General features: G+C 51.5%; 5 protein-coding genes across 5 annotated transcripts; 1 reads left to right on the forward strand and 4 right to left on the reverse strand.

Annotated features, from left to right (window-relative positions):
* Window positions 1-465: 465 nt before the first annotated feature.
* On the reverse strand, window positions 466-2,195 carry N7443_002241 (uncharacterized protein; the record flags this gene model as incomplete). The annotated part of the gene is made up of 5 exons (XM_056882297.1): window positions 466-727; window positions 780-1,022; window positions 1,081-1,693; window positions 1,760-1,903; window positions 1,967-2,195. The coding sequence occupies 5 exons, from the start codon at window positions 2,193-2,195 to the stop codon at window positions 466-468; spliced, it is 1,491 nt and encodes a 496-aa protein (XP_056744138.1).
* Window positions 2,196-2,668: 473 nt separating this feature from the next.
* N7443_002242 (uncharacterized protein) lies at window positions 2,669-4,771 on the reverse strand (the record flags this gene model as incomplete). The annotated part of the gene is made up of 2 exons (XM_056882298.1): window positions 2,669-2,779; window positions 2,867-4,771. The coding sequence occupies 2 exons, from the start codon at window positions 4,769-4,771 to the stop codon at window positions 2,669-2,671; spliced, it is 2,016 nt and encodes a 671-aa protein (XP_056744139.1).
* Window positions 4,772-4,912: 141 nt separating this feature from the next.
* Window positions 4,913-6,441, reverse strand: N7443_002243 (GDP-Man:Man(1)GlcNAc(2)-PP-dolichol alpha-1,3-mannosyltransferase; the record flags this gene model as incomplete). The annotated part of the gene is made up of 2 exons (XM_056882299.1): window positions 4,913-5,541; window positions 5,601-6,441. The coding sequence occupies 2 exons, from the start codon at window positions 6,439-6,441 to the stop codon at window positions 4,913-4,915; spliced, it is 1,470 nt and encodes a 489-aa protein (XP_056744140.1).
* A 568-nt stretch (window positions 6,442-7,009) lies between these two features.
* N7443_002244 (uncharacterized protein) lies at window positions 7,010-8,510 on the forward strand (the record flags this gene model as incomplete). The annotated part of the gene is made up of 2 exons (XM_056882300.1): window positions 7,010-7,110; window positions 7,217-8,510. 2 exons carry the CDS (start codon window positions 7,010-7,012, stop codon window positions 8,508-8,510), a joined length of 1,395 nt encoding a protein of 464 aa, XP_056744141.1.
* A 645-nt stretch (window positions 8,511-9,155) lies between these two features.
* N7443_002245 (uncharacterized protein) lies at window positions 9,156-14,583 on the reverse strand (the record flags this gene model as incomplete). The annotated part of the gene is made up of 5 exons (XM_056882301.1): window positions 9,156-10,156; window positions 10,204-13,678; window positions 13,731-13,909; window positions 13,970-14,293; window positions 14,427-14,583. 5 exons carry the CDS (start codon window positions 14,581-14,583, stop codon window positions 9,156-9,158), a joined length of 5,136 nt encoding a protein of 1,711 aa, XP_056744142.1.
* Window positions 14,584-15,758: the final 1,175 nt, after the last annotated feature.

Here is a 15,758-nt window from a genome sequence, read left to right on the forward strand (position 1 = left end):
TGGTCCGCAATCCCGAGTAGGGTAAGCTTAGATAGGCTGGAGTAGGCTTGAGTCCCCTCGTATAACGTGCAAATGAAGGCCAGCTAGGAAAACTATAGCTTTTGCACTTATTGTAAATCACCCCTCCTAAAGTCAAGAATCCGGAATTTCAATTCTCGTGGTGCCGAATTGAGGCCGTTTGGCCGCTAGATTTAGAACCGCATAGAGTCCGGGTCTAAAAGCTAGATTCAATTGCATAGATGCGTAGAATCAAAGCTGTGATGCGTCTTGACAGGTTTCTGGATTGAATAAGTCACGATATATGAAAATGGGGCTATTTATCACCCTCTGATGGATGTTGCCACCAGCTAATACAGGCAATGGTAATAATAATAATACTGCTGTAATAATTACAGCACATCCAAATAAGGCTAATTTGTCTAAACGCATATATGCATAACTACAACTCTGGGCCTCGGCCTCTATCTATTTAGGTACCTCGCTGATGGTAGTCTCCTCCTCATAGGCCTGATTCTCAGCAATTTTGAGATCATCTTTCGAAGGAACAGAAAACTGCTTATCAATATCCTCCAATTCCATGCGCTTAGTCTCAGGAATGAACAAGAACCCAAAGATGATAGCCAAAAACGAGATAGAGCCGTAGATAAACCCGAGCTTACCGCCCAAATAGACATGGCCAGGTGTGTCGGCAGTTTCCATGTACGGGTAGGAGAAAGTCACAGCAAATCTATCAATGGAGTTAAGTTTTTGGCTCATATATCAGGGAAGTGAATACCTACTCAGTAACCAATTTGAGGGTATAAGCGATTTGCAGCGTCATCTCTCGCAAAGGCGCCGAAGGAAGCTCTGCACCGATCACGTAGGTGAGGGGTGCCCATCCGAGGGACCAACTGAAGCTATATAGAAGCAACATAGCCACGATTCCCTTTTTGGCGTCGATGTTGCTTGAATCGGCGGTTCCAAGGCCACCCATTGTCATTAGGAAGACTGTTTGCATGGTCGAGCTGACAGAAAACATTATTCTGTATTGGATTAGCATCAATATTTGTCAGAAAATGAAACGGAAATCTGTGCACTTACCTGCGCCCGACTTGATCAATGAGCAGGGCCGAAATGATGATTGCTCCAATATCAACCGCATTGGTACCTAGTGTGACGCTGAATGGGTTGATGGTGTTCAGCTGTTTCACGAAGAGAGTACCGTACTGCGACGCAAACGCTTGACCGGTCGCTTGCTGGAAAAAGTTACAAGCAGCGACGACGAAAGTGCGCTGGCGGTTCTCCTTGGTGAACAGGTCTTTGAAACTGCGCTTCTGAAGCTGCTGAGAAACCCTGTAGGAAAGAATGTCAAACTCCTGACGGAGCTCCTCATCGGGCATGTTTGGTTTGAGGCGTCTGAGAGCTTGGAATGCTTCTTCCGGACGATCGCGGAGGAGAAACCATCTCGGCGGCTCAACGGTGAACCAGACTGCACAGCAGATTATGGAGGGAATGACGAGGATAAGACCGAAGGGGATTCTCCATGCGGCGTTGGATGTGATATTTTCAGTTCCGCGGGCAATGCCTGTCACGAGAAGGCCGCCGCACTTGATGCTCAACCAGTAAAGGACTCCCATTCCACCACGAAATTTGGCGGGTGCGAGCTCACTAAGAGCGGTGGGAATGACGGCCATCTGCATACCGAGATAGATATCTAGGATCCACCCAGTTAGTGATCATGGACCATTGTAAATTAAGCGATGGGTCAAGGTTTACTCACAATGTAAGGCTCTGCCAATTTGAATCTGAGCTTCTGTCGAAGAGCTAACCACGACAGATGTACTACCGAGTGCATATATACTCATAATAAAGACACACATCCGACGTCCATAGGTGTTGCTCACATAGCCACCGAAAAAGACACCTCATAACACGAGAGAATGTCAGCAACCAGCGTAAGACAACGATGAAACGAACGGGTACAAACCAATAATCTGTCCACCAGCCTTGCAACTATTATAGAGAGACTTGAAAAGTGGCTTCAACGCCCACTTGTCCTTCGCCGCATCATAATAACCAAACTGGTGCTCAAAAGAGTCCATAGCCTGACCTGTGGAGAAAGCTTGGTCACTGAAGCCATAATTAAAAGCCGACAAGACCAAGACGCCAACAGAGAACATCAGCATGGGGCTGATGCCCCAATCCTTGAATGCCATTTTTGCAAGGAAGAGATCCTTGAAAATTAAATGGCGGATTCCAAAGGTTTTATCAATCAAATCTGATGGCAATCAGATATGATTAAGATGAGATAAATCAAAATCAGATCGGGGAACATGGGAAGCTGCAGCCGAGTCCCAGCACTATTTCCCACGGATCCACTGTAAGTTACAAAGGTCCTAGTTTTACAGCCTTACAGCCCTATGAAAAGACAAGCTTCGGGTAAGCTTTGCCGGCCTCTCGGCAAATCCCACTCTATCATTTTGTTTTCCCAGCCATTTGGCTCCACACTCAATACCGAGGAACCAGGCAACAATATTACGTGCCAATCTGACTGGCACTCACTCATACAGGGAGGAGCTCTATGTCAACATGGGAGCACTGCAGATTTAAGCTATGCTTCTATTGCTATGCACAAAAAGATCCATGGATGGCAAGAATGAAGTTAATCCAACAAACCCAACCCCAAACGTTAAACATCAGTGGATGTCGGATCCAGCCCTGTAAAAACTTTGTACAAGCGCTTACTGGCGGCGGGGCCAACACGAGAGTCGGTAAGTGCGCCATTTTTGTTCGCCGATTTCTAGACCAGCCCTGTTAGCTGCATCGAGGGACGGTTAAGGAATTTAAGAGGGCGAGGATTGGCAGGGTTAGCAAATAAGGCACGTACCTTGACATCCTCAAGCATCGTGGGCCCATGTATGCGCATGCCCCTGACTAGATCGGCAACATTGGGGTACTGGTTCGTGATTCCGTACGCCATTGAGGCCGTGACGCGGTTCACTTCCTGGAGCATCTTCACGAATGTATCGAGCTTGTCCTCGCCAGATTTCACTTGACCAACGTCCATGCAAAATGCGGCGTCGTTGCCTTCCATACGCTCGCGGCGGTACGGAATCGTGGAAATGTGCTCCGTGAAGTTCTTGATCCACTCGGCCGACTCGGCTGGCGCGCTGCTGTGGTGGATAAGACACGAGTGTGTTACCTGCAGGGCCAGAAGGGCGTCCTCGATCGTATCATCGTCGACAAGTGGGGTGGTATCTGGTTTTTTCTTTGTCTTTTTGCTGCGACCACGAGACGTAGTGGATCCCTCCGTACTAGGTTGTTCATACTGTCGTAATACCTCGGCCTGGTACGCCCGGTTGCGAGAGTTCTGGTTTTTGCGCATCCAGACAGTCAGGCCTTCGATCAAGTAGATAACCGCATGATTTGGATAAGCGCTTTTGAGTCGGAGGACATGCAATTCTAAGGATTCTCGTTCCTCGCCACCCGGCGCCGGAATCACCATATCAACAAAGTCTTGTGCGGTAACCAAACACAAGACATGGGTTTCTTCTTGGATGTAGAATGCGCACGGTTCCCAGTGACCTGCGGCCTCGTTGTATCTGGCGTTTCTTTTCCGGCGCCATTTGACCACGTTGGAGATCGACCCCGAGACGAAATTGTGATCAACTCCCAGCCGTTTCATGAACTCGATGGTCTGATTGCCGACGCTGGTGTCTTCCATGGAGCTAGCCATGTCAACGATCATCTCCGGAGTAGAATCTTTCTTGTCTACTTTGGCCTTGTTCACCTCTGAGATATCAGCTGCCAGTTGCTTCTCCTTAGCTTTCTCCTCTTTGAGTTTCTGCTTTCGCTTCTTCTCCTGCTCCCGTTCTAGCTCTCTTTGCACTTTGGCTTCAGCTCGTGCCCTTGCCCTGGCTTCTTTCTCTTCAGGTGGAAGTTTGGTCGACTTCTTTGGAGCCCGTCGTGGCTCTACGGGTTCCTCCACTTCGTCACCGTCCGAGAAATCAGAAAATAACATACCTCCCACTGTGTTGGCTTTGGGCTTCTGGGACCGAGATGTGGTCTTTGGTTTAGGTTTTGCGATGCTTGCTCTCAGATTGGAAAGCAGCTCAGCAGTCTTGCTTGAAAACACGGTATTGGAGACTGGCGGCTCTGGCTCGTCATCAACATCAAGAAAGTCTGTAAATCCCGGGAGCGCAAACGGATCACTAAACTCCTCTATCGTGTCCTGTGTATTCCGGGGCCTGCTCGAGCTTTTGCTCATCACTGTGGGGTTTAAGAAAGGGTCGTTATCGTCATCGTCATCGTCATCGTCATCAAGCGCAATCACATTGTAGTCCTGGTGATTAGATTTCCGCGGTGTAGGTGGTTTGGGCTTGGATACGGGCTGCGGAGCAGATGATGTGAAAACAATCGGATCTGATTCTTCTATATCGCGTCCACCTTGTCGTTTCAGCACGGCGGGGTTCGAAGGTGGGAGGCCAAAGTCATCGTCGGAGAACAGCCATGACGGGCGTCGCTCTGGCAGTGCCGTTTCGCGTGCTGTAGTTGTCTGTCTGAGAGGCGACGGGTTCTCGTTGCTGCGCCTCCGCTTTTTCGCAGGCTCGTCGAAGACATCATCGTGATTGAAGAACGAGACGTCTAATGAATCAGACGAAAACAGCCCCAAATTGGATGGTCGCGCAGGGATCTGACGCGACGGCCGCCGCACCGGCTGCAACTGGGGTTGCAACCGCGACTCATTTGGTAGCGGCGGGTCTGACGAGATCAGGTCAATGACATCGGGCATCTTGCCCAAGGTGAAAGGTGGCAGGGATTCGATGCGACGCGGAGAGGAACGCGACGTCACGAAGTCAGGTGACTCTTATCGCGGATCTACAAATTGAAGTAAAAGTGACGGGATGAAGTGAGAAGTAATCGAGGGGGTATTTTATTGATCGTAGTAGCTAGAATACAATGCACGAAGTAAAAGTGCAGCAATTACTGCTAGGAGGGCCCCAGCAAGAGCCAGCATGGCTAGGACTTGCTGCCAGCCGTGGAAGGGACGCCTCTCGGCTGTCAACATGGTCGAGATCTCCTCCTCCAGTCGGTCGCCCATGGCAGTGAGCGAAAACTCCTGTTCCGCTCTCTCTTTGCCGGCTGCAGCCATCCTGTCAATATCTTTTTGACTCATTCCGTAGAGCACCTTGTCCATAACGGCTGTCCACTCGTCAACTGCATGTGCGTCCCGGAGCCAGCCCGTTTCACCTTCGACAATTGTTTCCAATGGACCACCGGTATTAGACGCTAGAACAGGAAGACCCGCAAGCATCGCCTCGACAGGTACGATACCAAAATGCTCGTTGATCGGAGTGTAAAGAAGAAGCTTGGATTGAGCCAAGAGCGTGTTCTTGAAGGTAGTTGGGACCGAGAGGAGGAAGAGGACTTCGATGCTATCGGGGATAGAAAGCGCCGACAGAACCGTCTTCGCGGTTGCAGTCTCAAGACCGAAGCTCTTTGCAAGATCATCGAGCTCCTGGTGGTATTGGACGTTTTCTTGGACTCGGTTGTCGTAACCGCCTGTGAAGAATTCCAATTAGAAATTATAGAGAAGCCACCATCGCACATCGCTCACTTACCAGCGATCACCAACCGTGTCCCTCGCCTCTTTTCCGTGCCAAGTCCATTGTAAGCGCGAATCGCCAATGCCATATCCTTCTTCCGCTCGAAGCGATTGACACTCAGCAAGATCTTCTTTCCACCCCAGAGCGCATCCGCGGGTTTGGTCTCTGGTGCCCCAAGGCCAGTGTTTGTATCGACACACGGGTAGACGACCTCCACATCACCGAGCTTCTCGGCCCCAAACACCGATTTCACGACGCCCTTTGAGAAATTGGAGTTTGCAACGACACGATCCGACGCACTCATCGCCCACCCCTCAAACCAATCAAACGGAAATCGGTATAGTAGCTTCGCAAGCCGGAGGAGAGAGCCGCCTTCATTGCGGCGCGCGAGCAATTGGTCGGGGAAGTGGCAGTAGAAGAGAGTTCGTTGAGTTCGAGATTTTCGCGGCTGACCAAAGGCCTTGAGGATGGGTACGCAGGCGGGCAGCTGGTCAACAATGAAGATATCATCTCGGACATCCCCCGATTGGTCCTTCAACTGACTTGGTTCATCGCGTGACTCGAGCTCTGTAAGTAGCGACCATGTTAAATGTAGCTGGCGCAGGGATGCCATTAGGATGTGCAGGCGACCGAATATATGAGCAGGGAAAATCGTGTTCCCGCGAACACGAACGTCGAGGGTGCCATCGCGCGCCTCGTCGAAGCAGTGAGCTTTGTCGCGGTAAGAGGTGTAGATCGTCACACGGTGGCCGCGGTTCTGCAGGGCCAGAGCGACATCAATGATCAAACGCTCAGCACCACCGATTCCCAGATCGGGGTGGATAATGACCACATTAGAGGGCGCGAGACCCGACATGTTGCATGAGTTGACAATCGACAATCGACAATCGACAAGCTGTTGACTGCGATAAAGACACGTGGGGTACGTCATCACATGACGAGGCTCCGTTCGTGTACAACCTGAGGCCTTCGATTGTTCTTTGCTAATCTACTGGTCTATAGTTCATAGCTTTGATGTTATTGAGCTTAGAAGTTGATGAACTTTCTTTACCCCGGCTGTCTTATCACTGCTATTCCTCTCGGATACCGGCACAACAAATATCTGCCGGTGGGTATTTCCTGAGCCGAACTTACCCCAATTGTCGCAACTCCGACTGCCGACTGCGCATAAAATGAAGGGACGCAACTGAACCGAAGTTGAAAGAAAATGAAAATGAGAGAAGCTTCCCCCGCGTACATCTCGCAACATTGAACCCTGAAAACCCGGGGCACCTGGATCAGATAAAAGCTGTGGAGAACCAGAACCTAGACCATCCACTCAACTCAACGGACTAGAACCCCGTTAACGCCGTGGGGGTTTCTTCCCCTGGCAAGATAAATCCATTCTTTCTCTGTCTTGTACAAAACCCTCACAGTCTGACAAGATGAAAGACGAAGAAAGAAGGCCTGAAGCCAGTAACGCGGGCGAACGCGAAGTCGCCCAGGCGCCACCATCTGAAGATGAGCTCCCAAAGCCAACAGTACTGTAAGTTCAAGATCCAAAAACATGACATGAAAAATCAACTCGATGCTCAGTCCACCGCCAAACATCAACCATCAAGCATAATTCACAAACTAACACCCCAATCTAGCCGCCAGGTGATGATCGTCACCGCAGGCTTCATAACCATGTTCATGACCTGCGCCATCATATTCACCTACGGTGTATACCAAGCCATCTACGAAGAAATGGCCAAAGAACCCAACACTCCATTCACGGGGACCTCATCCTCAATTATCAGTTTAATCGGCACGCTAGCCATAGCAATCATGTCCATGGGCGGGCCCTTCATCATGACCTGGGCGAAAATCTACGGTCCCCAACCTGTCATCATGGTCGGCGGCGTAGTCTTCGGACTTGGCTGCATCCTCGCCAGTCTAAGCGAGTATGTGTGGGAATTCGTTCTGACGCAAGGTCTTCTCGTCGGACTGGGCACTTGTATGGCATACGTGCCGACAATGTCCGTTGCCCCGACCTGGTTCGATAAACGCCGTGGTCTAGCGATGGGGATAGTGATTTCCGGCTCAGCGTGCGGAGCTATGATCTGGCCGCCTGTGTTAAGGGCTATTACCTCGTCGATCGGATTTCGAAATGCGTTGCGGATCTCGGGTTGTTTGGTTGTGTTGTTTGTGCCGTTGGCGGGCTTTGCGTTAAGGTGGGAGCCGAATTTCAAAGCGAAGGTGCGGGGACAGGTTGCTGGGCTGTCGAAGACGACGGGTTGGCTTAAGGTGCCGCTTGTGAATTGGCAGGTGGCCAAGTCGAAGAAGTTTGTTGCGCAGGCGCTGGGCTGTTTTTTGCAGTCGGCTGGATATGCGACGCCGTTGTTCTTTTATGCGGCGTTTGCGCGATCGTTGGGTTATAGTGATACTATGGGGGATAATTTTATTACGATTAGCAATGCGTCGAACTTTGTGTCGCGAATTGCTGTGGGTTATGCAGCGGATAAGCTTGGGAGGTTGAACGTGCTGCTTTTCACGACGATTATGAGTTCGGTGGTGGTCTTTGCGTTTTGGTTGCCTGCTACTTTTGCGGGGACTACTGTCTCGCAAACTTCTGCTGACGGCTTGTTTATCATGTTCACGATCGCTTATGGGTGCTTTGGTAGTGCCTATATTGCCTTGTTCCCTGCGAGTCTGATTGAGTTATTCGGCGTCCAGCACTTTACTTCGGTAAACGGCGCTCTGTATCTCATTCGAGGCATGGGTGCGCTTGTTGGAACACCATTGACCGGACTGTTGTTGCCCGGGCAGTCGGCTCTGTCTGCTCCTTTCAACTACGAGAGAGCAACCATCACAGTTGGAGTGTTGCTCTTCGCAGCTAGTATGGCAACTCTCTGGGTGAGAATCACCGGCGCGGCCGGGAAAGCCTGGACATGGAAGCTGTAAGATGCCTTTGCGCAATAATTCCCAGCCTCTTGTCATGTACTTGAGCATACTTACGTGTTTGAAGTTCAATCAAATTCCATTTCAATAAGTTTGTTTAGATACTTGAGCGTGTAAGGAAGGTCTCCAGGTCGACCAGACCCGCTACTTGGAAGACGGAAAAAGTGTTCCAAGGTTGCCGTTCAATATGAAGCGAGGGAATAGAAATGAAGAGACTTCCACCGGGGTGTAGACATTTGCGCCAATCTAAAGAAAGCTAACGGAGACAAAAAATATACAGTGGAGATTTCAAGAGAGATTCTAAATCTACCAGTCCTCAGGGTTTGTTCGTGCTGTGGGCAAGAAATGAGACCAAAGAATATGTGAAAAGAAAAGAAAAAGACATGTTCATCAAGGGTTGACTATAGCACAAGTGGAGAAAGGCAAAAGAGGTATCGAAGAGACGACGAAGGGTTAAAAGCGTATGTCATAATACAGGAGTGTCGGGTAGTTGCATGGGCGTAAATGAAAAGGAAAAAAAAAGGGTATGAAACAAGTAGATAGAAAAAATCAACGGACAAAAGTGTACATATCGAGGGGAAACGGTAGCGACAGCGACACGCTTTTTGTGGGAGATTCGCAAATGGAGAAAAGAAAATGGACACAAGATTAGAAGCAGTTGAGCGTGCTCTTTTTCTTTTTCTTGTTGAGGGCGTTCATTCGCTCTTCCAGCTGGGCGCGAGCAGCCTCGGCTTCTTTACGAGCACTGCGCTCCTCCTCAACAGCCTGGAGAGACAGTCGGGCGGAGTTGCGCTCCTTGCGAAGAGTGGACAGTTCGTCCTCGAATTGCCAGGCCTTCTTCTTCCAGGACTCGCAGTCGGTCTTGACCTTACTGCTTTGAGCCTCCAGATCGCCGAGTGCCTCCTCGAGGGTGGCCGTCAGCTGCTTCTCGGCGTACAGGTGCTTCTCAATGGTGCGGATACGAGCTTCTTGGTCTTCGACAATCTGCGCATTCACCAGCTCCTTGCTGGCGTGGCGAGAGCTGGGTGGGGACACACTACCGTTGGAAGCGATGGTCGGGAGGGGAGGAAGGGGAATGGCCGGGGGCGGCGAGGGGAGAGATGCGGCGGATGAGCTCTTGCGGAGGTTCGATGTCATCGAACTGCTGCGGTCGTGGGAGCCATCATGGCCGCCACTGTTCTTGAGTTGAAGGTCAAGCTGCTCGATTCGCATCTGGTAGGTCTCAATGTCTGACTCGAGGGCGATGATCCTGGCCTTCGCATCCTCGAGGGCCTGGTCACGCTCTTGCTGGATAACAGAAAGACGATTGTGGTGCTGATCGAAGCTGCTGGTGATTTGCTCCTCGAGCTCCTCTACCAAGCGGATACTCTTCTCCTTCTCGGCGGTAATCTCCTCCACCAAGGTTTCCTTCTTCTTCACCTGCTCGTCCTTTTGACGAAGAGAATCCTCCAGGGTAGCAACCAAGAGAGCCAGCTCATTAACCTTGGCGTCCTGGACGGAGTTCTTATTTGCCAATTCCTCTACATTGGCACTTTCGAGATGCTTACGCAGACTCTCGTTGGTGTCCATCAGCTCCGCATACTTCTCAGAGAAGTGTTGCTTCTGGGCCAGAACATCCTGGATCTGGTCTGCCATCGTCTCGGCAGTGACTTCCGAGTTGAGAATATTTGAAACTGCACCAAGCAGCTTCACCAACTCATCGCGAGACTCGGCAATTTCTTTTGCAAAGCAGCCATCGACTTATCGTGCTCGGCATCCTTCTCGGCAAGACGGGACTCCTGCTCAGCTTTGACAGCCGCCTTAGTGCGCTCCTCCAGCTCAGCCAGCTCGCGCTTGTGAGTGTCCTGGAGCAAACCCAAGTCTGTTTTGTGTGAGTCAATAGCAGTTCTGTGGGTCGAGATTTCCTGCTCGAGTTTGGCAATGTGGGCGCTGTGGGTGTCAGCGGAGTCGCTGCCAACCTCTTTGGAAGTGAGCTGTGCAGACAGCTGTTCTTTAGCATCGGAATGAGACTTCTCAAGGCCAGCAATTGTTGCGAGCTGAGCGGCAATAGTCGTCTTGTGCTCATCAATGTCCTTCTTCAGGCCATCAACGAGCTCCTGCTGCTTGGCACGCTCACTCTCAAGAGCCTCTGCAGCGGCTTCCTTGTCGGCCGAAGCGTCACCCGAGTTGGCTCGCTCTGCGCGCATGGTCTCAACAGACGCAAGCGCACTTTCAAGTTCAATAAGGGTGGTGGTGAGTTGCTTCTCCGATGTCTGCACAGACTCCAAAGCGCTTTGGTGCTTGCTCTTCCACTGGTCAAGCTCGCCCTGTAGAGCGTTAATCTTCTTGTCCTGCTCTTCAGCGCCAGCATCCATGGCCTTCGTAGCAATCTCTTGGCTCTTCAAAAGACTGTTCAGGTTCTCAATAGCAGCCAGGAGCTGATGCTCACGGGCCTCGTGGGCAGCCCGGAGCTCGTTAATCTGGATCTCCTGGCCGACGACCTGGTCACGCAGCTGAGACACCATAGCCATGTCCATTGAAGATGTGCCTTGCATGCTAGATCGTTCGCGAGTGAGACCGGAGATAATGGTGGCCTTCATCTCCATCTCCTTCTTCACAGCTTGGTTCTCGGCCTCCATCGACTGAAGACGCTCCATGCGAGTTGACAATTCGTGCATGGTGGCATCGAGGTGGACCTCAAAGTTCTGAAGAATTTCGGGACGGCTGGCAAGCTCCTCGTTCGCCAGATTGCGTAGTGCGGTAAGCGAACGGTGAGCACGGTCGACGCCAGAAAGGAGATTCTGGCTGGTCATACGGCGAATCATCTTGAAACCAGGAGTGGTGGGAGAGCTAGTCCTGGTGCGCTGGACCTCGGCTTCGGCCTTGAGCTTCTCGACGATTCCAAGAATGGCCTCGTGCTCAGCTTCAAGTTCGGCATATTTCTGTCTCATAAGATCGGCGCTTTCCTGGTGCTCAGCAAGGGCTTTGCGCATCTTCTCGGTGTCCTCATCAGACTGGAACGGGGTAGAGGAAGCGACAGGGGTGATAGGAGTCTCTGCCTTAATTTCAGAGGAGTCGCGCAATACAGCTGATTCCCCGGCCGAGGACAATTCCGAGGAGAGCGACTGCGAGAATGAGTGTTGTGCTCCAGATCTCGTGTTCAGAGCGAGCCCGTGGTCTAAAAAAGACACGGGCCGAGAAGCATTGCTCTGGGTATCAGGGTGGCGGGCTTCATCGAGTTTGTCCTGGCGCAGCTCGGCCAGTGCCTTCAACGCTTCTTCGTACTTGGACTCGAGAGTCTCAAACTCGTTTAGAGTAGTCTCGTGATTCATGCGCAGATCGAAGAGCTCCTGGGTAACAGTTTCAAGCTTGTCGGCAACAAACTTGGACTGGGCTGGGCTGTGAAGCGGTTCTTCATACATAGATTGAGAGCGCCGAGCCTCAAGCTTGCTGGTTACAGTCTGCAGCACCTGCAAATCATCACCAGGTACATCAGGGGTCTTCTCGGCAGCTTCAACAACCTCATCTTCCTCCTCTGGGATCGGCTCTCCGAGATCTTCGTCTGATTCGGGGATGGCGGTCTCGGTGGCTTCGTTCAGGACATTCAAAGAGGGTGTGTGTCGGTGGAACTGCGGGGGCCTGATAGGAGTCGGGGAAGATGGGTCGACTCCATTGGTGCCATCGTAGTCTTCGCCATTTTGGCGACGCTGGTCCAGGTCATGGAGTAGGTGATCAAGAGTTCCAAGGCCTCGCTGGCGCTGAATAACATGCTCCAAACGGAGGACCTCGCGCTGCATCAGCTCCATATCCTGGTCAGCCTCTGCAAGTCGGTCTTCTAATGTGGAAATGTATTCCTCGCAGCCCGCCTCGTTCTCGCGAGCACGGGTGAGCTCCTTGCGCAGCTCGGTCACAATAGCTGCATGCTTCTCCTCGCCAGTAGAGGCACCGTCAAGTTTTGACTCCAGCTCGTGCAGGTAAGTCTCATTGCTGACATCACGATCCAAAAGTTTCTGCACACGAGACTGAAGTTGTTGGTTGACAGCCTCAACATAAGTGCACTTAGTCTCGCGCTCCAAAAGGGTGCTTTCAGAGGTGGCCAGGGAAGAGCGGGTGTCAGACAGGGAAGCCTCAAGGCTTTGGATAGTCTTTTCATATTCAATTACCACTTGCTCCACAGACTCTGCAAACGACTTTGATCGCTGCATTCGCTCAATCGAACTCACGCCCACTTCAGCGGCCGCATCGTCAGCCACGCTATTGGCCGCCTCGGAGTCATTGGCGAGGGTCGAAATCAGCTTCGTATGACGTTGACTGAGAGCATTGTAACTCTCCTGAGCGTCCAACAGCTGGTTCTGGAGCTTAATTTCGCGTTCGTTCTTGCGCTCATTGCGCTCAGCGGAAGAGGCGTCGCGGCGTTCCGAGCCTTCGGAGTTGCGGATCTGTTGCCGAAGGAAGGCCACCTCGGCCTTCAGTCGTTCAATCAAGGCTTGCTTGTCGCCTTCGTCTGCGATCTGCTGGATTCGGGGTTTGCTCTGGATCGCTCGGGCGCGCTGAGCGTACTGAACAGTGTTGAGGGTCTCACTCAGATGGAACTCGGCAGGGGTCACGCAAGCAATCATATATGTAATGGCATTGCCGCCTAGAGAATCCTGAAGCAGACGGGTGAGTCTCGAGTCACGGTAAGAAACGTGAGAACCGGACTGGCGGGAGGATAGTTGTGAAATGACTTTTCCAAGAGCCGCGAGACCGGCATTAATAGAAATACCCTCGCGCGCACGTTCACCGGAAGCACCGGTGTTCTTCATACGTTCGCTACCTGCCAAATCCACAAAGTGCAGCTTGCTATCGACGGTAAATGAGTCACCGTTACAGAACGAGTCCACAGGCATGGACATGCGCTTTTCTTTGGGAGAAGAAGCTGCCGGGCCAGAAGATTTGCGCTGGACGAGGTTTAAGCTGAAGACTGCATGGGAACGAGATGACTTGGCGTTGATGGCGGTGGAATCGGTCTGACGAATGGCAGAACCAAAGTTTAGAGCCCCAACCAGGTCCTCATAGGAGTTGATGTTGACTTGGTGCAGACCGGTCAAAAGGATGCGGCCTTTAGTGTCTTCGCGGATGGCGACGCTACCGCGATCGCTGGCGGGTGTGGAGTCGGGAAGCAGCAAATCCCGAAGCTGTTCGTTATAAATCTGGAGAAAGAATGTTAGATCTTCCGCCACAGCAATTTGAGACGATTCGTACCTCAACATAGGTCGCCTTCATTTGCCAATTCTTTTCGGCGATATGCTTGTTGAAACTAGATGCAGAACTCATAGAATATCTCTGAGGTGTTCGGAGACCGGTCGAGGTGGATCCGTTGCGGTTGTGTTTGGGGCCGTCTAGCTTCTCGAACAAGGCCTGTGCAGCGCGGGGGATGATACCTAGATAATAGAAATCGCGATTAGTTCATCTTCGTCGCAAACATGTGAGGGGAAAGTCACCGTTCGCCTCGGAATGACCCTGTTCATTGGGGCCAGCTGTGCCCATGGTGTATGATTTTCCCGCACCGGACTGGCCGTAGGCGAGAATGGAAACATTGTAACCTTGCACGAACGAATTGACGCTGTCGCTCAGGTATTCCCAAATTCCGTCCTGATCCACGGTCTCGGGGAAAACGCGATCGAAAACAAAGAGTTTGCGGCCCTGAGGAACATCCACAGCCAAGCTGGTCGAAGCCGTAACGTGAACCATGGATCGTTGAAATCGCTGGGGAATTAATTCGTAACCGGGGTCGGTGGGCTTCAGGGGTGGTCGCACTCGAACAGCTATTGCGCAAGTCAGTAGGCCGCCATCGGTCATCCATCATCCGGGCATAGAGAGATATATGTTCTGTCGGACGGTGTCACGGCGTGTGCGCATAACAACCAGTCCGGATGTATTGGAAAAGGAACCACGTACCGACTTTGACTGCGGTCTTGCCATCTTCATCAGAGGCTCGGCTGCCACCTTGTCTGCTGCTCATACTTAATCGACTATTACTGCGCGGCGTGCGCATCACCGCGCTGATGGGTCGCGGGGCAGGCCCCGTGGGCGACGCTGGCGGTGAGACGGTCATCTCCCTAGGAGAAACCACGCCTGGTGGGAGAAAAGGACGGTGATCAGGGATAGCGAGAGTTGGTTGAGAATGGCATGTGTGATGGCGAAGCAATTGTCTAGAATTGTGGAGAGTGCAATAGTCAGTTTTCTCGACCCCTTTTAAGTTTTTTTTTTTTTTTTTCTGTCTTCGCGGGTGAAGTGATAATGAACATCGCAACACCGATAAGGGAATCGCAATCCACATACCTGGAGATCGTTGACTCTCCGACAAGTCAAGATGTGATGACAACAATGAAGAACCAGGGGAAAAAAGGGAGAACAACCTCTGGAGTAGAGCCCGTGCACCCTAAATCCGAGTTTGGTTTAGCAGCGATTAAGATGAAGGAGCATTCGGTGCGCGTTGCTCTCAGTGGAACCCGATGGGGCCATTGGCCAAGCGAGGGGCTCAGGGGTCCTTTTTTACTACTTTTTGACTACTTCAAGTCTCCTTCCCGCTGACTATTGCTCTACCGTTCCACGGTTCGTTGAACCCATGAATGGATCTATTCCCGTCTATTCCTGTCTATTCCTGTCTGTTCCTGTCTGTTCCTGCCTATTGTCCGTGCCGAGTTCAACTCGGACATAATTAATCCCCCGGAACCTCCACGCGTTCCAACCGCTTACACTACACAGCCGTTCACAACGTTTGTTTCAGGTTTGACCGATTTAGGTTATCAGAGTGGATCAATCAAATGGAATTCTGATCTCCGCTACAACATACCCTGTCGGTTCTAATGTCACTCTCCAGGTCGAAAGGCTGGGCTTCCGAATGCCGATCGTTGCCCGCGGATGGAGACAGTCAGAACGGCCTTGCTCCAAACTGGCAATTTCTCCTGAGACCCACTCTGGATGAATTGATTCAGTGCTCGTGTCACCCATGTCGATATGGCCTAGATTCCCCTATCGTCTAGGTTGCACATCAAAAAGGGGGTCCCATGTCCCACATGGCCCGGAAATTGAGGTACACGGTTCCGTAGGAACTGTGCGCCCCAGATTTTGATGATGATCCTCTTCAGCTTAAGATCCGATATATTGACAGCTAAACGTGAGTTCATGCATGGTTCCAATGTATGCACGGAGACAAATGGCTGGGATGAGTAATATTCCGGCCTATCATCTGCAACCCGGTGGATGCCTTGCGACCCAGCTCGACAA

The sequence above is a fragment of the Penicillium atrosanguineum genome, assembly GCF_028827265.1.
Source record: "Penicillium atrosanguineum strain IBT 20685 chromosome Unknown utg000002l_segment0_segment0, whole genome shotgun sequence".
NCBI lineage: Eukaryota > Fungi > Ascomycota > Eurotiomycetes > Eurotiales > Aspergillaceae > Penicillium > Penicillium atrosanguineum.